The sequence below is a fragment of the Diabrotica undecimpunctata genome, chromosome 7, assembly GCF_040954645.1.
Source record: "Diabrotica undecimpunctata isolate CICGRU chromosome 7, icDiaUnde3, whole genome shotgun sequence".
Classification (NCBI taxonomy): Eukaryota; Metazoa; Arthropoda; class Insecta; order Coleoptera; family Chrysomelidae; genus Diabrotica; species Diabrotica undecimpunctata.
In genome coordinates, this window is record NC_092809.1 from 45,586,571 (window position 1) to 45,612,788 (window position 26,218).

A 26,218-nucleotide genomic window follows, 5' to 3' on the forward strand; every position below is an offset into this window, starting at 1 on the left:
ATCTTCTTTGTTTACTGTGGTTGCATGTACTATTAGATTGAGTACAGTGTTTTTACATTTAAGTTGTAGTAGCGCTATCCTTTCGGAGTAAGAGGTAAAGTTTTCTAGAGATTTATTGTTTTTTTATGATAAATGCGACGCCTATATTGTTGAGGACAGTTGTTGTTGTCTCCTCCAGAGAAGTAGATAACATGGTCATCAATTTCTAGTTTACCTGTACCATAATATTGCAATATTTTAATAGTATTCCCACTTATTTCTTGAATTACATTATGGACCTCTCTGCTCTCAGTTGGCTTCGAATATTCCATTTTCCAATTGAAGGACCACGGGAAAGAACGATCAGACTCACATTTTGTTTATTTTGTACAAATCGAATTTTAAAGTTTCAAGTCGTTTATTTTGGTTCAGAAAAATTAAATACAAAATGTTTAGTTATCAGTTTATTACTATATGACTTTTTAATACAAAAAAAAATAAAAAATAGTTTGCTAACTATATATGTACTTGAAATCTTCAAATTTTTAATTAAGGAACTGGACTCTGATCTATTTTGCGCGTTAAATGTCGATTGGTGGATCGTCGGCAAATTCCACATCACTACCTTCATTCGTACCGGCATCGGAAACTACTCCTTGGTAAAATGAATGCGCTTCCGAGTTTGTCAGGAATTGGGTTAAGTGCAATAAATCGTGCAATTTAGCAGTCTTAATAGGCAGAGGTTCATTATATAGCTTCTTTAGTGGAACAGGTTTCAATTTCTCTTACGTGCCTGATGTTTTGAGGGAACTAACACGGCTGTAAGATATAGGCCAAAATAGTGGTCTTTGTGTAACACAAACCGTGGGTGGTTTTTTTCTATTTTTAAAATCCTGATAGGCCTAGTCACCGTAGGACATTTTGGCACATAAAGATGGGTCAAATACTCTGCCCATGTCTAAAAGTTAACTTCATCTGCACAGTTTATTACCTTGAATGGTGATGGTTTAATGCGACTATTCTTTAATACATCTCTCCAGTCGTCCGGTATTTCCGTATACGATTTGGAATTCACCAAACTTTGTTTGGTGAATTCCAATTTGAGATTTGTCCGCCGCACGAATCACAAAAAATTATCAGATGGCGTATGTTTGAGTTCAAAATATGCAAAATAAAATGTTCCAACATCGAACAAACATCATCGGCACCCTTTCGGGCAACACTTTCGTCGTACGTATAAAACACTGAAGTTGCATCTGACAGTACATGAATAATAAATGATATGAAGTTGAGTTGTCGGCGATAGTAAACATCAGATGTTGATATGTTGGGAGGGGGGAGGTTTTTTTGGTAATCCATCGTTATGGCTTCCATTGTTTCGTATTTTTGTGATTTTTTTTTATATATTTTTTTCATGGTGTAAAACTTTTCTCTTGTTAGCTTTGAAAGTGTCACAAGAGCTACATGTATCTTTACGTGGGTAGCCGAATGATATGTTGAAATCACCCACAAATATCTCACGAAATGTGTTGTAGCCTATTTTATTATTATTGTGTGATTCATTAAACATTCGATGAAGTTTGGCTGTATTAAGTTCTGCAGGTAAATATATTTTACTAGTATCATGCAAAGAATAATAAGATTTCCTACCTTTCAGGGACTGTATAAAGCTCATTACCATTGTTCTTGTTTCATCGGTCAACTTATTATGTCTGTTTTTATGACCGCATCGTCCATCTTCTTTAGCATCGCCAAATTCAAGTAAATTTTTCTTTATGGTTTGAACACGGCGATTAGTGATGCCGTGTAAAGATAAAAACGCTTTATAGCAAACAACAGTATCTTGTAACGAGCCACGCACATTTACCCGAACTCTATAGCTATAGGAAGATTGATTAAAATTTGCTTCAACTTCAGGGTTTTGGCTTCACCGTCTACCCACAGGTATAACCGTGACAAGACCTGTTAAATATTTGTTTTGAACATTGTAGTCCCCTAACTCATTAAAATGAGAAATTAATCGTTGTCTTTCATTCAAAGGGATGACTTGAAAACAGTTGTAACGAATACACTTACAGTCTTCCCCGACCTCGTCAGTGGTGACACGTAATTTTTTCATTACATCACTCATTTTGCCGGTTTTTCTTCGCTTTTTGACATCTCCTGGCTGATTATTTTCATTAGATATATCACTATCACTAAGACCACTTGACATTATGAATTTTCGCAAAAACAAACTATTAAAAATTAAAAAACAGCAGCAGCTCTCTTAGCGATAACAGAATAAAACTGACGCTAAGATGCAAACGACAATCTACGTTTACGTACAAGGTCGTCGGAATCTAATCGTTATTAGCCGTCAGCGCGAGGAACCTGATCGTTCTTTTCCGTTGGCTTATATCTTTCCCCTTTAATATCTTCTGTACGGTGATCGTTATTGTTCAAATGAAACCATGCTTGGGTTATTTCCAAGATAAGCTAAAATATGGCGCCAATATCTAAATTCCGACCAAAAATGGAGTCTGATCGTTCTTTCCCGTGGCCCTTCAATTTTTATCGATGTTTTCATTAGAGCAAGTTTGAATATTCTTTGCACTACTGCTTAATTTAAGAAGCGCATGTACTCAGCGCCACTGTTGGTTTTACTTGCCATGGTTAATGATTTTCTTAAGATATGCATAAATCAGTAGTTTCTTTCTGCTTTCTGCATCCTGATGCCATTGACCTTATTGATTTTTCTTCCTTTAGAGTTTATTTCTCCACTCAAGTGCAACAAAGTGTCCCTACTTCAGACCACTCTTCAACCTTCTCAAGAAAGCTGTTGATAGATTTAAAGGGGACCATTTATACTGACGGTTATTCGATAATTTCATAATATCTGGCTCCCCTTACTAAGTTTAGTCTGCAGACTAATGCAGTTATTATTTATTCCATTCTCTACTCTATTTATTTCTCTATTAATTTTTTCGTGAACTTCGTTTGACCACCACCTCTCTTTATTCTGGAACTTATTTCTTTACGTGTTCCTAAGTATTTCGATAGCAATAACATTTTAAGAGGAACAACGACATTTTTGTCTCTAAAAATGAAAATGACACGCCACCGTGATTCGGAAGGTTCGTAAAACCGACGGTCCCCCTGGACTTGTGTGCATCGACACAGCTACCTAAAGCAGGGTTAAAAATACAATTGGCTTTGAAACAATCTGATCGGATCTCCCTCAAAAATAACAGTCAATATTATTATAATACCCCGATAGTATCGACTAAGTCGTTATTCATTTGACATAAATAATATGAAGCACTTATATAAAGACTTTATTCCTCGTATACCTTAATAAACAGAGACCCACAGTAAGCATATTTATGAGATACACATTGTCAATTATAACGACAAACACTGTGAAACAGATCAAAGAGCTAATTCAATAGCAGTGCTTATCTGGGACCTATATAGTTACCATTGTACCATATTAAGATATTGTTATAATGTGACCACCAGAGATTTTTTGAGACGAAGAGTTATAATTCTGCAGATACTTGTTTAAACTTCGAAGTTATGTCATGAACAAACAATGTACCTTGTTGGTAAAACCCCGGTATTATAACAAGTATTATAAAAATAATGGAGGTGCACTAGAAGAAAAGCTAGTTGACAAACGACTACCGAAAAAACCATTAAAGAGATGGAAAGATAGCTGACAGTCTGCCTCTCAAGAAATTCTTTAGCAGTGGAATTAATAGATCGTCAGAGATACAACAAGTACAAGCAGACGAAAATGTGCTTTTTTTAACATTTTAAGATGGCTAGTATTTTTTTGGCAGTGCATAGGAACAGACTGTTGGTAATATCATTCCTTTTTTACCGCGTTGTTTAATTAGATCCTAGATCTTAGAGTATTACTAATTTTATTATCGAAAATTTAGGCATTCCTATTCTTCGGAGCTGGATTTGAAACATCATCGACGACTACAACTTTAACATTTTTGGAGCTTGCTCTACACCAAGATATTCAAGACAAAGTGAGAGAAGAAATTCATGCTGCCTTAAAAAGGCACAATGGTCAAGTATCTTACGAAATGTTAAAAGAAGTGCCTCTTTTGGACAAAGCTTTTAACGGTAAAGTACTATTTAATTATCATACCTTACAATCTTTAGTTTAGGCTCAAGTTTGGACGCAGCTTGACAAGGTAGCTTGGAAAACATACAAATAAATAACTAATACGTAAGCAAATATTTGTAAAATGATTCACTTCTTGTATATTAAAATATCTCAAAGATTTTTTAATATAAAGTAATTTTAGCAGCTTAGTATTTCATTAACTTTTAACGGTAAAGTATTAATTTATTATCATACCTTATAATATTTAATTTGGTTCCAAGTTTTGACGCAAATTAACAAATGACTTATGGGCCTGGAAAAAAAGCAAAAAAATATCATGTTATATTAAACCGGCCAGGCAAGCGACAGTTGTTTTGAGTACTGGGTATGGATCTTGAACAAAAACCTATATATTTCGCCCAGTTAATTTTTTGGACTTAGTTAATTATTAAGATATTAAGGCCAAAAAACAGTAAATTTTTACTTTTTTATCCATCGGCAAAAAGTGAAGAATTTGAAATAAATTTAAGATTAATAAACTTAGAACCCATATAAAAACCTTCGAAATGGCGTTATTCTAATGTTTTTATCCTTATTTGTTGAGCTGTTTGTGCTTAGAAAGTTGCAAAATAAGTACGAAATTTCGGTTCTTATAAATCTTTATAGATTTTTTAACAATAAACTTACAATCGTCATATTACACGAAATGTTGAGTCTTATAGTGATTAAAATGTAACCAAAATTTCAGAGCGGTCAATCAAATTTTTTAAAAGTTATTTTATTCGTTTTTCCAAAAATATTTTTTTTAATAAAAAATAAATTTTTTAACAACAGTATAAACAGATACAAAATGGTGAGGTTATAGTAATTCCAGGTATAGTCTATATGAAAAAAGAAGGATTATTCTATCAACAATATTAAAAAAATAAAGAAAAAGTGTTGTTCCATTCTTCTTGTCAATCTTTCAATTAACCTTTATTTTTATGTAAAACGCTTACTTTAAGCGTAAATTAAGCAGATATTAAAATGTATCTACGAATACATAACATCCTGTAAATTTAAATTATAAGTAGTTTTAGGTATTCAAATCAAACATTGTAAATATGTCAAAAATTGAATGTGTATACCAACATATTACTTCCTGTAAATTTATATTATAAATAGGCTTAGGTAATAAAATCAAAAATTGTAATTACCACAAATAGTCTGGCTAATTGGCTATGCCAAAGCCATTATACAATAAAAAAAAGCGTAAATTGTAAATAAATAACTAAAATAGCCGAAAAAAAACCAATTTTAGCGTTTTTAGATACCATTTTAATAGGTTGGACATCAGGTGTAAAAGAACAAAAAATACAAGATTGAAGATTAGGTTAAATCATTTTTTCTTCTTCAGGTTCCTTCTCCTATCGGAGGTTGCAAATCAACATCCAACATATTTCCAACATCCATCAATATATTTTAATTTTATTGGCCGCGCTTCTGAATAATTCTAATGAGCTGCAACCGAACCACTCTCTCAAATTTCTTAGCCAGGATATTTTACGTCGTCCTGGGTTTCTCCTCTCTTGTATCTTCCCTTGCATAATTAACCTAAGTAATACGTACTTCTCGCCCCTCATTTTATGACGCAGATATTGAATCTTTCTAATTTACACAGTTTTTATGATTTCACATTCTTTCTTCATTCTTTGTAACACCTCTATATTAGTTACTTTTTCAGTCCGCGATATTCTGTGATTCTCCTGTAGCACCATATCTCAGAGGAGTTTAATTTTTTTATTTCAGACTGTTTTATTGTCCACGCTTCCATGCCGTATAGTAAAGTAAGGTTAAGTGATTTAAAAATGCTCAATTTCATTTTGATTTCATATTACAAAAGTCAGTTTAAAATATACATAAACAAATTGACATACTTGCAACTACACTTGTAGTACTGACTCTGATTAAGATGAATAGAGTCTTTTTTATTTTATTAAATTTTTTTTATATCAAGTATTTTAAATGCTAATATATGGAACATTTTTAGAAACCGTAAGGAAATATCCAACTGCAACTGCACTAACCAGGAGGTGTGTCAAAGACTACAAATTTAGAAACAGCGACATTATGATCGAAAAGGGTACTCCAGTTATTCTTCCTGTCATGGGATATCAAACAAATCCAGATTATTACCCTGATCCTCAAAAATGGGATATAAACAGATTCCAAGATAAAAATGAAAAACATATAGGGTATTATCCTTTTGGAGATGGACCACGCAACTGTATAGGTAAAATTTGTATTAATTAATTTTTTCTAAACAAGTTTTTATTATTATAAATAAAAACATGGTGGTCAGAATGCCTGTTCACTATTATGTTTAATATGCATACTAGAAAAAAAATTACTTAATAGGAAATCGACATAAACGTCAAATATGATTATCATTATCAATCAGCCCTGATTTTTCCAATATTAAAGATAAGATTCCTCTAGATATTTTCATCTTATTCTTCTTCAAAGAAATTCTTTTATTCACCTTTATTATTTTAACATGTTCCGCCAATTTCCATTTTTGCCTTGTAATAATTTCGATTTTGCTCAACACAACATTAATATCTCCAGTTTTCGTTGTATAGTATGTTATAGTCGAATAAAGAAGCACAACGGAGAGTATACATACCGCAAACTTTTAAAGTAGTTGTTAAAGCTACTTTTTAGAAGATATATCTTACCCATGACTGGATCTGCAAAATCATTCTTTTTTCACTTCTGTACAAGCTGTACTCAAGAAACCTCTACATATTTTGTAAAAATCATATTTCAATTCATCATTAATATTTTGCGTGACTCTAATTCCTAGATCTTCTTCTTAAGGTGCCCTCTCCATTACTGAAAGTTGGCTATAACTACAGCAACTTGCTCTCTATCTTGAGCTGTTCTTAGTATCGAATGTTTGTCCATGCCTGTCCAGTCTCTTAAATTTTTCAGTCAGGAGCATTTTCTTCTTCCTGGACCTCTTCTTTCTACCATGTTCTCTTTCACTATCAGTCGTAGGAAGTTGTATTTTTCCTCTCTGTAAATATGTTCTAGATAACTCGTTTTCCTGGTTTTTACAATATTTAGGAGTTCTCTCCCAGTCCCCATTCTTCTGAGCACCTAGTTGTTGGTCACGTGCCCTGTCCAAGAGATTCCTAGATACATGTTGTAGATACAAGTCCTAGATACAAATTTTGTAATATTTTGAGGATCAATTGTTCCAACATTAGTTTGTCTCGCATATTGTGAGTCCATCTAAGTAAGCAATAGATGTTTATAGTTTGTGATCATTTCGATATGCAAATTTGTTATAACTATTTTATTGCTTTGGAAAAATTTATTTAATTCCACAAATTTTAGTAAAATCCATTCCAAAAAGCAATAAAAAGTTACCATTTAAATTCATTCATTACTTTTTGTTTTATTTTACTTGCGTAGCGTTAAGATGTTTATCGCCCGAGAAAGGTTCGTTTTTATTTCAACGTTTGTCTATGTTACACAAGATACTCACGATAATGTCTTAAATAAGATGATCATACCATCAACTGAAATTATCGTATATTTTACGATCATGGTTAGTTACGGACAAAGTTCAATCATATGTTGCGGACAATGTTAAAATTATCGTATAAAACGATAATTATCGTACACTTGGCAAAGCAGGTATGTTGAAACCATTTACTAACCATTCAAAACGTTGGGCGGAAATATGTAACCGTTGAACGACCCATCAGTAACGGTTAATGCCAACGGGTAACAATATAACTACCTCCGAAAGTTAGGAGCCAATGTAGAACAATAAAACTTTCTTTGGGAGCTAATTGTTAGGCTCCGCACTCTGCAAGATGAGACTATTAAAAGTACCTAATGAATTTCAACATCGGTCCACTTAGCCGAATTTATATTCCATTTGGGCAAGAAATATATTGGGCAAGGCTGACCTGAGACATTCTTAATGGTAAGAGAGTGATGGTCGCTACCATGAGTATACTCGAGAACAGTCCAAGAGAGACGTGGAGCTACCTGGATCACAGAAGCTTAAATTTATCACGGAGGATTCTCCAGTGCAGATATTAAATCTTGTAATTGACCCATCGTTTAGGAAATTTAATTAAAGATCTTGCATTACCTTTTCTGGAAGTTTTCCTTTGTGATCAGTACGGAAGGTAAATATATAAAAATTCGTTACTACTAACAGGAAAAACATTTGCAGCCAAAAATTTTTTGACAAGTGTCATAACTCCACCTGAAGATATAAGTTTTTGTAAGGTTGAAATTCGATGGAAAAATCCATCTATATTCCATTGCAGTCGTTAAGTGAATGATGTTATATACGAAAAATATAAATTTACTTGCTAACCTGAAATGACTGGCACTCGGAGTCAGAGATGTCCTTATATGATGATTTTTCTATATGACTTGTTTCTGGAGACGTAAGAATATCATTAATACTACGTTTCGGCTGAATATCGATATTAATTACTTTGCAGCTTTCCATGGTGTTAACTTCTACCTGACCATTAGCAATATTAGGATTGCTCAGATTATTTACTAATTTTTCTTGGACGGAAATTTGTTCGTTTGATGGATGTTGCTGCAGGTTGAAGCATGATGTCAAGGAAGGAAGGAGTAGTAGGTTGACTGTTATTAGAATCAACTAAATTTGTTGTTGATTCCAGTTCATCGGGACAGTTGGTTGCGATATGTCCAGACTTTTTGCAGTTATAACAGGCCATAGTTTCTTGAGATAAGAATATTCGATATGTCGCATTATCGAAGTCTAAGGTGAATGAGTCGGGTAAGGAGATATTATGGGGACTGATATATATTTGTTTTCTGAAACTCAAAATATGATTAAATTCGGGAAGAGAAAAACTGATAGTAAGGTGACAGGAAAAACCATATTCAGTCCAATACTTTGTAGATAATCAATTAACAGACTGTATGGTATTGTTGGACATACGTTTGAAAAAACAATACGTTCCGCTGGTGAAATTAGTCTTCTAGCTTGTACAATATTGTTCTGGATTTCTATTTGTCCATGGTTTTGCATGAATTCGTTCAGGATTGGTTTGTTTTTTTGCATAGTACATGCAAATCCGATTATTGGATAGTCGGTAGAAAAATATAAAATTTTTAGATGAATTAGGTTACCCAAAGGAATTAAGTAAGCGCTAAAGACAATTGCTTGATGTTTTGAGGGAAATTGTGTAAAAGCTGCAAATGAATAGGTTTTATTTGTCTGTAACTGCGATACCTGTGGTGTGTTAGAGACACTCTGAGTATTAGGTTCCATTTTTTATTTTAACACGGGACAGGTGTTTAAAAATAATACGGACCTGACTAGTAATCAAACAGGTAATAAAATTGGAATAATGTTTCTTGAGTCGTATCTTATTGATACTTGTTAAATTGCAAATCAACCAAAGACTGGTTGATCACGTTATATTAATAAAAACTAATATGATGTGTTCACTTACTGGTGTTTCATGTAATTGTCACTTAACTATTTATAAATAAACTGATATAATTACTACATAAAATTTGCAAATTTGTTGAGACCAAAATAAACATGCCTTTCGGTGGCTCATTCAGGGCCGAACTTATTACGTATTTTTATAAAATTAAAATTGTATTTCAACCTACCCATATTCAATTCCACCAATTTAATATTTAAATAAGACAATTCAGCATAGCAACAAAATAAAGTCATAAAAACACAACCTAAAAAGTCAATGTTAACAATCACAGCCACCTAAAGTAACTTCAGGTGGCTGTGCAACAATATAAACTTTCATGGTACAGTAAATTCTTTATTTGTTTCATAGACAACAGCGCCCCTATGTGCTACTTACACGCGCAGAAACAAATAATGTGACCAGTTTTTCCTATCTTTTATCCACTCTCTCAATATAATTAGTTTTTTATATGTAGGTTTTATGTTTCGTTTTCATTTTAGGATCAAGGTTTGGAATTATGCAATCAAGATTGGGATTAGTATCTATATTACGTGACTACAAAGTAACGGTTAGTCCCAATGCGAAATTACCGATCAAATTCCACGAACAGAGCCCCATTCCAAGACCAAAAGAGCGAATTTTGTTAAGATTAGAAAGCATTAAAAACCAATAGCAATTTTTAGAAAAATATAGCTTATTTAATAAAGTTGATGATTTCTTTTTATATTATTATATTTTTTTTATTTTCCTTTCAAGTTTTAATCTACATATATATATATATATATATATATATATATATATATATATATATATATATATATATATATATATATATATATATATATATACCTCTATTAGACATCACAAAAAATATGGGACTATTTAAGTAACATTATGTAACAACAGTTAATCGACTAAAGCTAAATAATCCTGTGAAACAGAAACACTGTATAATAGATGAAACCTTTAAAATATTGAGAATAGATGAAATCTTGGTGAAAGGGATGTACATAATCAAAGTAAAAAAGCTAGTCCAAGAAACATCAACCAAGAAATAAATCGAAAATGCAAGGCTGATAAACAATATTACTATCACAATATATGTAAAGAAATTGAGAGCCACGATCAAAACAATTAGTTAAGAGATGTATTTAAAAAATATATACCACACAACAAGAGACTTTAAAGACAGAACTTGGAGCGTTGATGGCCATACAGCCATACAGGAACTCTAAGAACCAACCGAGATCGAAAAAATATAGCAGAGGCATGGAGATTATATTGCCAGGATCTATATGAAGATGATAAATGACACAACCTTGTTTACTTAATCCCCGAAGAAATAGAAAAAGAACCTAATATACTGGAAAATAAAATATGACGAGCGAATATGGAGAAAAAAATATCTGTTAACTTAAGTTTAACCAAGCATTAGGTAGAGATATAGTAACATCAAAAATGCTCCAAGATACAAAAGAAACCAGAATAGAATTAACTCATATTAGCAATAATATATAAAAAAAGGCAGCTTTCATGAATGTGGCAACTATACAACCATCTCTATAGATTTACTAGGTAGAGGTATTCCAGAACATTTTCTGAACATAAGACAAATAATAGAAAAATCTAGAAAATTTAATATCCCACTATTCATTTGTTTATTTGTTTGATAGATTATGGCAAAGCGTTTAACAGGGTCAGTTATTTTCACAATACTTACTTTTAATTATGACTGAACTGTACAAACACACCACTGAAACAGTCAAAGAAGTGGACACACTCTCAAACGAATTACATCAAGAACAAGGTGTCAGATAAGGATGTATTATGACTCCACAATTATTTAATATATCTTCTTTGTATGTCGTGCTTATTTTCATGCGTTGGCTTTTATCGTATTAACCAGCTGTAGAAATGTTTCTCGGTCGGTAGCTAGATGAAACAACTCCTCAACCGTTCGATCTGTCATTTGTCTAATGTTACGCAGCCAGGATAGTTGCTTTCTTCCGACCCAGCGTTTTCCTTCGATTTTGTCCTGAATGATCAACCGAAGTAAGCGATACTTAGGTCCTCTCATTATTCGATGGCTTAAAGCACACACATTGTATGTCCGTGAATGAGTAAATCGGTTTTGAATGTTTAAGCTCTTGTAGCACTGTGTTACATTCAACATTAAACTTTGTACAATTTGTTTATGATACGTCATTAAATGGACATTGAGTTGGATAATAAAAATAAATACCTTACCACACAAAAAAATTAAAGAAGAGTACTTAAAAAAAAAGCATGGACATACAATAGTTGGCAATAAAAGTATGGACATACAATAAATGTACATCATGATTTTGATTTAAGAATTGGACGTTTTAGATAAATAAAAATAAAGAATGAAAAAGGCAGTCAAGATTTGATTTCACGTACAAAGCGTCTATGTATCTGTTTATACGTATTTCGCCTTAATAAGGCTCATCAGAACAGTTATTCATAGGCGTTCTCGACGTGAAAAATAAATCTTTCCTGTATGTAAGAAGCAACACTAAAATGGCTTCGAAACGGACGCAATAGCGACATCTAATAATATATATTTAAATGGGAATAAGCCACAATTAAAGGTTAAAATACGTTTATTGACGTTTCAATTTCCACTTCGGAAATCGTTCTCAAAATACTTCTTTCTTCTTTCAGTGCCTATTCGTTCCGAATATTGTCTCTCAAAATACAAACATTAGTAAATTAAACAAATTTTGTTAATTTACTAATGTTTGTATTTTGAGAACGATTTCCGAAGTGGAAATTGAAACGTCTATAAACGTATTTTAACCTTTAATTGTAGCTTATTCCCATTTAAATATAAATTAATTTAAAATGCCACAAGAAAATAGCTTCAGAACAATATCTAATAATAAATACGAAAAATAAAAAAATGGTAGAATATAAATGTATTTATTTATGTTAACACAATAAAGAACGTCAACAGTCTATTTCACTTTCAGAATCACTTTTCATTGGAACTCTGTCTTGCAAATTGACTTTGCTCGGTAGGGAATCTATCGCGCCTTTGTAGTCTTTGGGTATAACTCCAACATTGCACAAGTATAATAGATCTTTTTTTGACGATGGATATTGGCAGTTGCTTGGAGTATTTTTTTTTTAAAGACTTCTTCCTAGGTAGGTGATTTTCTTGTACTCCTGCGTGTGGCTGACACATCCAAATGATAGAAATCTTTATCATACAAGTTATATTAATACTGTATGGTGAAAGGCTTACTTTTTTCAAAACGAAGCCACTTAAGTTTAAGCCACTTAACAGTTTCATTATTCACATTTAATTTTGTGTTCATAATCATGAGAGTGATCAGAGCTTGAAAGTCAAACATGTCCTTGTAGCCTAGAACGTTTGTTTTATATAGCCCTGGTTTGATTCTCGCCATTTCGATAAGGAGGGCCCATTCTCGTGTAGAATAAACTGATTTGTGTTTTCTAGCCCTCTCGATAGTGACATGAATTGAATCTGCTTCTAAATATGAGTGGCCACTATCCATGAATTTTAAATCAATCGTATCTAGCAGTTGTATTGTATTTACCGCCTATAATATGGTTGCTGCCATATTTTTGTTGCGATTCTAGCCGCCGCAAGTATCGGAAAATGTGCTTACGTGTTTGACAGTACGAGGAAGTTTTGAAATGTACTTCAACAAACAGGATGCAATTTCAGACAATTCTGTTCGTCTATTTGTTTTGTCCGAAATGTTTCAATGTCCGTCGCTAGTGCAATAATCAAATATTGTAAAGTTGTAGACAGAAAGTTTGCGTTTGTAGTAGATTTCAGCATCACCAGCCTAGGGCACAGATAAAACTGCCTGCAAGTCAAATGAAATAGATCGAAATGTTACACCTTTGTCATCTATTGACCGTTTTTTATCTTCAGCCTATCTTAAGAGAATCAGTTTCTTTTTATCAGCTTGATGGTCACTTTCTAAGGCGAACTTCTCTGAAGCATTTTTATAACTATTGCAGGGAGAACACTGATCGTTTTTTGGTTTATAAAAACTCAATGGAGGTTCGTAGCTATTGAAAAGAGATATGTATACATTAATAGTACAGTTGGGTATTTTATTCTCCTGGCAAAAATTTTCATAGAGTCTGTACAAAATGAAGACATTTAAATCGCACGATAAGTGGATTTGCTTGATATGCACTTCGCTTGTGCCGCTGTATAGTAATCAAACTCCGTGCGAAAACAAAACTGACTTTATTTTGAATTACACAATACATATAATATGAATGCTAAAGTATTATGTCCGCTCGCGCTTAATGCTTTATCACCGAGCTCGTCTCGTATTTGAGTGCTGTCTGTCGTCTTTGGGGTGCCTTAAGGGACTCGTCTTATCTTCACATATGGCCTAATATATCTTCCTACGCTACTATGTTGCCGGGTTGTAAAAATGTATAAAATAAACTTGAATTGGATAGAGGCGTGAACATGGCCCCCGCCTTGGCAAACACTGCCAACAAAATCGTCTGCTAATGCTAAATGTTCAAATGTTTAAACTACACTTAGTCCGAAACGGGTAGCGGACACACCTTGGAAAAGGAACGAGTTATGATACCATTGTCTGTCTTTATCCTAAAAACTTTGGCTGCACCATCACTGCCGCGTAAAAGTTCTATCACGCGACCTAACTTCCACCTTAATGGGGGTAAATTGTCCTCTTTTATGAGCACTAACGTGTTTTCCGCAACTTCACCGTTAGTAGTAGTCCATTTCGTGCGTTTTTGTAGTTCGGAGATGTATTCTTTGTTCCATCGTTCCCATATATGCTGAGAAAGCTGCTGAATATGCTGTAATTTTGAGAGCCGATTAACTGGAACATGACGCAAATCTGGATCTGGATTGGTAATAAGTGGTCTTCCGATGAGAAAATGTGCAGGGGTTAATAGGGAGAGATCATTTGGATCACAGGATAAAGGATGAATCGGTCGGGAATTTATTATAGCTTCAATCTGCACAAGCAACGAATAAAATTCCTCGAACGTTAAGTGTGCGTTTCCTAAGACCCTATGCAAATGATGCTTAACTGTTCTTACTCCGCTTTCCCACAGTCCGCCAAAATGTGGAGAATAGGGAGGTATGAAGGACCACGAAATATTATTCTTTAGCAAGGATTCTCTTATCGCGGGAGTGCGCTGCTCCAAAAATTTTCTTAACGATTTTAACTCCGAACTAGCTGCTATAAAATTGGTTCCATTGTCGGAAACCATCTTTTGAGGCTTGCCTCTTCGCGCAATAAATCTTTTAAAGGCCAACAGAAATGATTCCTTAGACAGTTCTGTAACTAATTCTAAATGTATGGCCTTCGTACAAAAACAAATAAAAAGACACATGTAACTCTTTATTAGTTTACAACCTCGACCCTTTCTATCGCGAATTAAGAAAAGGCCCGCATAATCTACACCGGTTATAATAAACGGTGGGCCACCAGACGCTGGGCAGGTAAGTCACCCATTATTGACTGAGTGGATTTAGATTTTAATCTAAAACATTTTACACATTTGTGTACGGTACGTCGCGCTAAATTTCTTCCTGATAACGGCCAGAAAGTTTCTCTTATAGTTGCAAGTAAAAACTGAGGACCAGCATGCATAAGATCCTTGTGAAAATGATTAAACATTAACGATGTAACTATATGATCTGCCGCTAAAATGATGGGATGTTTTTTGTCATACGTAAACTCGGAATGCTTTAAACGCCCGTCTACTCTCATGATGCCCTGACCATCAAGAAATGGAGATAAATCATTTTGTAAGGTTGGTCCGGCCATTTGAATACTATTTAATGAAATGCCGTTTGTAGTTGGCGCACTACAATCGAACACAACGCGCAAATGTGTCGTCAAAGAATTTTCTTTTAATACTGGATGATGTGGCATAAAATGAAATGTAGTATTTACCCTAAAGTCTGTTGCCGCTTCCGTAATTCTGCATAAACCTTTCATATGTCCTAACTCTTTATATTCCTGGATGAATTCGCTATAAAGAGTTTTAAGATTGGCATCTTTATTCAACTTACGCTCGAGATTTAAAAATTTATTTTTTGCTTGACGAAATGAATCGCCGAGTGAACTTATCGATTCTTTGAATGGCAATGATACTATGAATTTGCCTGTCGCGTCGCGTTTCACCGTATCTTCGAAGTGTTTTTCGCATGCAATTTCTTCGCCCGAGAGTGCAGGTTTTCCATTGAAAACCTCTTCAAGTTCCCAGAACTTACTTAGCTGTTCTGTAACTTCGATTGTGTTTGTGAAATTACACTTAGTTATTCGCTTTTCTGATGCTTTGTTTTGGCTGATATACGACCCTGCTATGATCCAGTAAAACATTGTTTCTTGCATGAATGGTTTATTTTTACCTAAACTAATTCTGTTTGTGCCCAGTATTTGCCAAAATAGATCACTTCCTATCAACAATTCGACCTTTTGTGGTTTATGAAAATGATTATCCGCTAATTTTAAATGTTTAGGTATGTGCAAATCGCTAATGTTTAATTCAGATGCCGGCACGCACCCCGTAATTTCTGGTATTACGAAACAATTTAAAGTTTTATGAAAAGTTATATCGCTACGCGACTGTATATTTATTTCGCATTTGAATCGAACGGGAGATGCAGTATTATTTATGCCCATGACTGATATGTTCGCGCTTGTCGTTTTTAATCTAAGTTTATCGCATAAATTTTCGGTTATGAATGAGCTTTGTGAACCGCAATCTAACAAAGCTCGCACTATGTATGCCTTACCTTGGCCGTCAAAAATATTAACTAATACTGTGGACAGTATAGTTTGATCTGCAGCGCTAACTGCCGAAACTGACAAATTGGTAGTGTTTAAACTACCTTGTATATTATCTGCAGAACGTATGGTGTTTTAACGCACATTTCTTGCATTTTGATTGTCTACACCACTTATAGAAATGTCCAGGTTTAAGACAATTCGTGCAAAGATTGACCTGTCTTGTTGTGTTCCCTTTTGCAAATAGGGCAACACTGTGTATTATCCGATTTATTTAAAGTTCCCTGTGATGAATATAGACCGCAAATGTTATGTGAATATTTCGTATTCCGTGAATATGCGCCCGCCTGAGAAATATTCCGTGTATTTTGTTTTTCAGCTTGATTTACCTCAAGTGATTCTAAGAGGTCCGCCCTTGATTTTAAAAACGTTTTAAAATCATCAAAACTAGGAATTTCATTATGTGTTTTGCTTTTCTCCCATGCGCGTAAAGTCGATGTATCGAACTTACAAGAAATAATATGAATAAGGAGTATGTCCCACGAATCAGTAGGTAGCCCTAGCTGCTTTAACGTGTATAAATGCTTCGAAAAAATGTCAACTAATTGCCGCAATCTATTAGATGACTCTTTATGTATTGGCTCTATATTAAATAAGGCATTAACATGATTGGAAATTAATAATCTCTCTTTATCGTACCTTTCCCTAATTAATTTCCATGCAACTGCATAGTTTTCGGCGGTAAACTCTAATGTTCGTATGACCTGCGCCGCACCGCCCTGTAATGAACTTCGTAAATAATGAAAACGCCTTATATTGTCTAAGTACTCATTTCTGTTAACTAAAGATTCAAAAAGATCTGCAAAATCTAACCAATTATTATAATTACCATCAAATTTTGGTAACTCGATAGGTTTAAGCTCAATACAATGCCCTGTATATGAATTCTTAGAGCGCTCACTTGCTTTATCGCTTTCTATACAAGCTACTTGTTGATTATCGCGAATGATTTTTCGCGCTACCGCTAATTGTGAATAATATTTGTTATAGAATTCTTCGCGCTCCGTATATTCATCCTCTAATAATTCAAATTGAACCGTATTTTCTATTTGCCCCTGAACCTCATCGAATTCGCCCTGTAAATGTTCTATATTATTTACCATTTCAATAGCCTGTAATACTTCTAAATCTGAAATCGTTTCTCCCTTAGTTATTTTATCATTTAACGCTAATATAAATTTCGAAAATATTGTGAGTTTGCATTTAAAACCACCCCTTTTTCGCTTTAAATTCTCCATAATTTTATAATGAATTATACAGTAAACAGAAACAGATTATAAATCGCTTAATATTCGACCCTAACGTTCTCAGAATTATCACATGTGCAGAATAAAGGTACAAAGACTGATAAATAAAAGGAAATGTGAAATGGATATGCTCACCAAAATATTTGTGTTTATTCTAACAGCTCTAGCCTCCTGGCGCCAAGGATCTTGGCCTCAACTCGTATAATAGGTCTTCACAGATTTTAAACCCACAGTTGTCCAATTATGTAACTGTCTTAAGAATAACGTTCGACAGTCTATAACGCGCTCGGGCCACTATGAATGCACTATTTCGCCCGCTAATTTGATGACACAAATATGAGTTCGGAATTCGGTGAATTTACACTGTTTCAACACAAAAATTTGATGATTTGACTCGAATGGACCATGGATTTGCTTGATATGCACTTCGCTTGTGCCGCTGGTTAGTAATCAAACTCCGTGCGAAAACAAAACTGACTTTATTTTGAATTACACAATACATATAATATGAATGCTAAAGTATTATGTCCGCTCGCGCTTAATGCTGTATCACCGAGCTCATCTCGTATTTGAGTGCTGTCTGTCGTCTTTGGGGTGCCTTAAGGGACTCGTCTTATCTTCACATATGGCCTAATATATCTTCCTACGCTACTATGTTGCCGGGTTGTAAAAATGTATAAAATAGACTTGAATTGGATAGAGGCGTGAACAATAAGTAAAGCTTCTTTCAGTCTTTTCTACAATAGTGACTTTCCATTCGAGGAAAGAAATCGATGTGTTCCTTAGCTTTAGCAATTATATTTGCATCTGTAGTATTAGGAGCCTTACGGCCTTTTCTTTTATCTGTACCTACATACGCTCCTAAATCGCCACGTCCAGCCTGTGCCAGATCTATAACTTGAAAACTTATGCTCAGAGAAGTCTTACAGAAAAACTTAAGACATTCTCTTTGATTTTCGTTATTTGTAATAATACTTTGAATACTTTTTACGTCCTGCAGAGTTTTCTTAACGTGGACGTGCTCGTAAGATTAAATTCTTTATTACCACTGCACAAATGAATGATTTTTGTCTACATGGATCTTTCAGCTGCCAATTATCTTTGAATATCTTGTCTCTTTGCATTTGACATATTTTTGGAGGCATTTAAACGGCATTTTAACTTTTTTTTCCGGCACTATTTTTCCAGAGCGATTTACATACGTCTTATCTGATACACGTTTTTCCTTTCTCACATTTCAGGTCCAAGTGGAGAGGTCTGTAATCCTCTTTCGTTTTCTTGTTAAACCTGGCTTAATTTCTTCAGTTGGAGAATATTGAAGATCGGTAGATGAGCTGGATGGAATTGTATCATTATTCGAGTCTGTAGTCAAAACACAAATGAAAAGCCTTCGCAATGGTGATCGCCAACGTCGGATAATTCTGATATGGCACGCGAAGAAGAAGTCAAAACACTTCCACATTTTTCATCAAGTGCCACTGTATTGTTAGACAGGTTTGGATTAAAATTCTCTTGAACAACTTCTAGACTATAACTTATCACTAATTCAAGGGAGTAATGTGTAGTGTCTGTGTTGAGTAAATGTCTTGTTAATTTAGTAAAGTGGACTTCACTGTCTTTACAAAGAGATGCTAATTGTATCCGAACGTCTGCGGTCCCTCCTTCATATTTATTTATGTTGACTTATTATGTTTAAGTCCGTTTCATGTCTGAAAAAGTTGGCAAAAAATGGGAAATTTCTTTATTAATAATTTCATGAAAAAAAATTTTTTTTCATTAAAGGATATGCATCACATAGAAATTATTAATCAATAATCTTATAAAATATATATAGGGAAAATCAAAATTATTAATTAATACTTAAGAGGAAAGTGATCTTAAATTTAGATTTGCAAGAAAATGTAATTTTAAAATGTTTGTAGGTATTAAAAAATAAAAGTTTAGATTCATGGCCTTCTAATATTTAAATAATACATTTAAAGTAAAAAGTAAATAAAAAAATACTTCGACTTCAACAGCGGGATACTTTTAAATTCTGCATAAGTCAGTTCTGATTTCTCTCCTGCCCACCGGTAAGGAGGGTCGCGCATTTCCCTATCCGCTGTCACCTCGGGGGAACAATTAAGGGTCTAATCACCTTCTGTTATCTCCGGATGCTTCGAATATCGCAGTCGAGAGCTCCTCTACCCAAGTCCATTTACTGGGTATGGACTTGTAAATATTTATCTTCTGATGGCTTGTCTTGAAAAAGACAAGATATTTCTTACATGACAAAAATATAGGTCGAAATAAAACATCAGATTGTAGTTGAATAATATCTCAGCCACATAGTATAATTGGAACAGCAGGAAGCAAAGCCCCGAGAACACTGAGCTCTCGGAGAGCCCGTGAGGGACCGATCTGGCTGACCTGAAAATCGCCAAAATTTATATGCGCTGTTCGAGCGATAAATAGGGATTTCCAGGTCAAGAGCAAATGGGAAAATTCTAGGAGGGGCGATGCGCATCGAAATGCGCACTAGTCCACAGACTATGGCATTTGGTAGTCACCGTCACCTAGTGACGCGCTCGCTAAGGGTTAAGGGCTCCCCCGAGGATATATATATATATATATATATATATATATATATATATATATATATATATATATATATATATATATAACTTGACCTATAATATCTACTAGAACCAGACTGCCAACAATAATTGGGCGATTAGTTGACAAAGGCAATATCAATAAGCAGAGGAGTAAGACAAGGGAGCATGATGTTATGGAGGGTACTAAAATATGCCTTATTGGGTTTAACCAAAAATTGTTTTTTTTTAATACTTCTTTTAAAATTTTATAATAACAACTATATTGACAAAATATTCAGCAGTATATACAAATTCCTTTCGCCTATTTACATACTTTACCAATTATTACGCAAGACACGTTCAAATTTTTGTTCTTGCGGGTATTCAAGGTAAGCATGAATTAATTTAATCTGATGTGGTTTAGAAATTGTGTATCTTACTACGTTTACAGATTTATTATGTAAAGTATAAAGTGTCGAATTTGTGTTAGATGAAAACAGGTAAAAACGGCTTTAATCTATATAAAATGTTTCGTATTTTTTACTACTTAGTCCCTTTATAATGTAATGAATAATTTCTGTAAGAGATAATTTTTTTTATTTTTAGAGGAGCTGTGAGGCATTAATAAATCTTTTGCTTTTTATCACTGTAATTTTTTAAAACTGCTTCCATTTTTGAAAACATCCAAATCATCAAATAAAATAGTTGCAATTTGACCATTATGCTTAATTGACTTTATTATATTACATTATATTAGGGCATTGTTAAAAATCAAACTGTTATAAAAAGGAAGTAAATCGTAGCATTTTTAAATCTAGGTCAGTAAAAGAGCTGCAGAACATAATATAAAAATAAAAGTTCCAGCTAAATGCCGGTTGATGAAAACACTAATGTAATGCGCATCAACTGAAAATGACCTTTGACAGCACTTCTGTTCTGTAGTTTAGACAGTTGATATATTTTAATTTGGTTTACTTTTTACACCTAATTTTATATTTATTTTACAGTTGGCTTTGTTATTAAAGTTATGCCACATGTTCCAATTGTAGCTACAGAATCTATTTATATATTTCAATTACGTCAAGTCAAGTCAGGTCAAGTTCAAATACATGAAATCTGTCATGTACCATGAATGGTACAAATCTAAATCTAGTAAAAAATGAAGTAACTTGGGGTGATATTAGACTGGGGGCTTACTTGGATTCGGCACGTAGAACAAATAACCAGAGAGCGTAGACTATTTTTTTAAACGTGATAGTGATGATAACAGTAATTTAGCAGACAAATTTAACGACCATTTTGTTGAAATGGCTCCAAAGTTACTTGCCGCTTTGGATCCTACTAAAATAGGTGGGTTTACATCAGCATCAAAAAACCGTAATAGTTGTTCTATGTTTTTATATCCAACTAACCCACAGAAAATAACTAGTATAGTCGAAAGTTTTAAATCCAAACACAGTTGTGGTTTTGATCAGATTTCCCCTAAGTTATTAAAACAATGCATTCATGCTCTCGCAGATCCACTGACGGATATTTGTAATGCCTCTTTTCGACAAGGAATATTTCCTAGTATGTTTAAACTATCTATTGTAATCCCTTTATTCAAAAGTGGTGATAAAGATGACCTTAACAACTATCGTCCCATAAGTCTCTTATCTGTATTTTCAAAGATAATTGAAACTCTGGTTTATACTAGAATGAACGCATTCCTAAAAAAGCATAGTGTCTTGCATAATTTTCAACATGGTTTTATATCTTCTAAGTCTACAACTACAGCTCTTGCAAATTTCGTCAGCTTAGTGTTTAATGCTTTGGACAGACGAGAGAAGGCATGTGGTTTATTTTTCAGGCTTTTGACACTTTGGATCATAATTTGTCGCTAATAAAACTTGACGGTATTGGTATTCGTAGTGTAGCTCTAAAATGGTTTACTTCCTACCTAGAGAATAGAAGACAAAAAGTAAAGATAACATCTAATGAACTTGTAAACGAATCAAATACATTGGATATCCATTATGGTATCCCTCAGGGTAGTGTATTGGGTCCTCTACTAATCTGATTCACTGACTGGGGTTAACATCATCAGTTATGCGGATGATACTAACATTCTAGTCACAGGAACGTCTGATCAAAATTTGCAAAATAAAACCACAGAGATACTATCCACCATCAACAGTAATTTCTTATCCAACAAATTAGTTTTGAATAAAGAGAAATCAAAGTATATGATTTTCACGTCAAATAATTTATTAAACCATCAAGCCACTATAGAAACAGCAATAGATAAAACAGACTGCACGAAGTTGCTGGGGGTACTTCTAGACAGTAATTGTAAATGGTCAAACCACATTTCTAATTTGAAATCCAGATTAAGTAGCGCATGTTATGCATTGAGAATTCTTTCACGTCTCTTTCATACATCAGTATTAAAAACAGTATAATTTACCCATTTTTACTCAATAGCCAAATATGGCATTGAAGTCTGGGGTTGTACCTCTGAATTAGAGCAGATATTCGTACTTCAGAAAAGAGCTATTAGGATAATGTATAAAATGAAATTTAGAGATTCTTGTAGAGACATCTTTAGACAAAACAATATTCTTACAATTCCTGGTCTGTATATATTTTCGTGTATAATGTATTTACATGGCAAAATTTATGAATTTAATAAATTTCAATTTAACCATGTTTATTCAACAAGATTCAAAGACAATCACTTTATGTGGAAACAACATCGTTCTATTTTGTTGGAAAGTAGCACACATTATGCAGCCATAAGTTTCTTTAACAAATTACCAATAGATATACGAATGAATTTACATCAGCCAAACTTTCGGAGGTATGTACATCAATATATTTGTGAGCTAGAGCCATATTCTAAAAATAACTTTTAAGTATGTTTTATCGTGTTTATTAATTTATATATACTTTTAAGATGTATTTCTGTAACTTTGACTTGTCTCATACATGTACTTTGTATAATGTCGCATGTGATCAATAAATTTGACCAGCATTGTTATGAATAAGCAAGCTTTTCAAATGCACCTGAAGATGCTCTGAGAGCGAAAGTGAGAGTGTCCCCTAATGCAGAACACTTTAATAGTATTTAATTACTATTTAAATGGGAATAAGCCACAATTAAAGGTTAAAATACGTTTATTGACGTTTCAATTTCCACTTCGGAAATCGTTCTCAAAATACAAACATTAGTAAATTGAACAAATTTTGTTTTTTGTTACTTAATGAAAAATTCTTCTAATAATTTAATTTTATCTGACTCATCTATATTGACAAATTCAGACATACCTTATACATTTTAAAGTAGACGACTTTAAAATGATATTGCCAATATTGTTGAGTTGCGTTCCTGGGACGACTTTACTTATAAGACAGTTCATTCGATTACATGAAATCAACTTTAACTTGAGAATATCCGTCAGAAAAGATCATAACATGTAATTCGTCTTTAAAAAGACAAATACATGCCATGATGACAGTAAAAATTCTCCTGTTAGTGATTCCATAGTAAATTATGAGGGAAAACCCAGGAAAAACCTCATACTACTATTCCGACATGGTGAGTATTTGACCGTGCATTTAGTTTACCTTCAATAAACACCAAATTCCGATTTTATATGTTTGTTATTTAAAAAACATAAATGATGTATTCTCTATATGTTACTGACTTACCAATACTGGTATTTTCCTTTTAATAACTTCCTCTTTCAATATGGGTAACCAGATCCTACTACATTCTGCCGAGGAATTCGCGACACAATTGGTCTCATTTAGCATAATTAGAACCGCTTCTTTGATTTTTCTCTTTTTACCATCCGTTTCCATTTCCAAAAACTGAAAATACAGCAATTAAAAAAAATGGTAAATGTTTCTATGCTAATTTTTAATCAAGATATAGAACTTTTAATAACGCGCACTGGGGAGCACGGTCAGCTCGCAGCGAATAAAAACCAACACATACGTAAAGTCTATGTAGATTCGGATATGCATATTACTTTATCATTATAAATTTAAAAAGTTATAGCAGTTTATAGTTAAATTTTTGATAAAAGGTGGTAAATTAATTTGTTTATAAGAGTTTTAAACAAAATTGAGCAATAAAGGTTGGCAATTTAGTTTATGGAAGTTATAGAACCATTTGAAACGAACATTTTAAGCTTTGGTAAATTCGCTGGAAGATGGCCGTTTGGCATCACAGCGACATATTAAAAGTTCCATATCTTGGACAAAAATTAATATACAATATATATATATATATATATATATATATATATATATATATATATATATATATATATATATATATATATATATATATATATATATATATATATATATATATATATATATATTGGTCTAGTTTGGAAAAAATACATGTAAATACTTTTTTCTTTTTGGGTGTGGTACTCAATAAAAAATAGAGCTATGCTAAGGCGTACTATTTATTCTGAATCCAAGCTTTCGGTGGTTTTTTGCCACCTTTATCAAGGTCTACAAAGAAAATTACTATGTTGTAACAATTTGAATGGTGCAAAAAAACTATAAAAAACTATAAAAAACTTACCCGAATGTAAGATTCGTGGCATTAACAACAACGTTAAATAACATGATAATACTGAAATTGCAACTAAACTTAAAAATGTTACTGTTAAAAAGACACTTTAAAAATTAATAAATACGTTAAAAGTTAAAAACAAAATGAAGGACGACATGTTAAAAAAGTCGTCGTTGCAAGCTTGATGTCAGTCACATTTCACGAGCAGAAAGAGAAAGTGGGTGGACAATTATTGTTTAAATAGTTTAAAGAAAATACAAAAAACAACTTTGAAACTAACGTCTCACAAAATACTGTTTAAGAATTTTGAATACTACCAACTGTATTACCAACTTGAAATTAAGCGTTGTTAACGTTGTTGTTTATGCCACGAATCTTACATTCGGGTAAGTTTTTTATAGTTTTTTATAGCTTTTTTTTGCACCATTCAAATTGTTACAACATAGTAATTTTCTTTGTAGACCTTGATAAAGGTGGCAAAAAACCACCGAAAGCTTGGATTCAGAATAAATAGTACGCCTTAGCATAGCTCTATTTTTATTGACTACCACACCCAAAAAGAAAAAAGTATTTACATATATTTTTTCCAAACTAGTCAAATATATATATATATATATATATATATATATATATATATATATATATATATATATATATATATATATATATATATATAAATATATATATATATATATATAAATATATATATATATATATATATATATATATATATATATATAAATATATATATATATATATATATATATATATAAATATATATATATATATATATATATATATATATTCAGGTATTCTACACTAGTACTGCCTTCCCTCGCTCAACCGTTTCCATCTCTCTCTGTTGTCCCATTCATCATCGTTTAGGCCTTTCTTACTCATGGCGCCATCTACTTCGTTCCTCCAGGATTTTCGGGGTCGTCCTCTTTTCCTCCTTCCTATGGGGCACCATTCGGTTATTCTCTTTATCCATCTGCTGTAGCTTGTTCTTCTTACATATCCATAACACTTTAGTCTTTTTTGTGCTATATATGTGAGTATGTCTGTTTCTATTGATGTTCTTTGCATTACTTCTCCTATCCATTTTTGATACTTTGCAGCATCTTCGCAGGCATTTTATCTCTGTTGCTACTATCTTACTGCTGTTTTTCTTGTTTATGATCTAATTTTCAGCCTCATATGTCATAATACTTCGCACTAATGTTTTATAAATCTGTGTTTTTGTCATCATATTTAGGTGTCTATCCCACCATACTGAGTTAAGTTGTCAGACTGCTGTTCTTGTTTGTCCTAATTTTTGTGTAATGTCTTCCTCTGTTGTTGCCTTTTCCGTGATTATTAACCCCAAGTATTTAAATTTATCCTTTCCATTGATTGTTACGTTGTCATCAATCT

At 33.1% G+C, this 26,218-nt stretch overlaps 1 protein-coding gene across 1 annotated transcript in view; it reads left to right on the top strand.

Moving 5' to 3' along the window:
• The window catches only part of LOC140446358 (uncharacterized), an 88,735-nt gene that overhangs the window by 34,574 nt on the left and 27,943 nt on the right, over positions 1–26,218 (top strand). Inside the window, exons 6-8 of the mRNA XM_072538901.1 lie at positions 3,906–4,098; positions 6,111–6,353; positions 10,062–10,233. Of these exons, the coding sequence (XP_072395002.1) occupies positions 3,906–4,098; positions 6,111–6,353; positions 10,062–10,233 (608 nt within the window). The remainder of the gene's footprint in view (positions 1–3,905; positions 4,099–6,110; positions 6,354–10,061; positions 10,234–26,218) is intronic.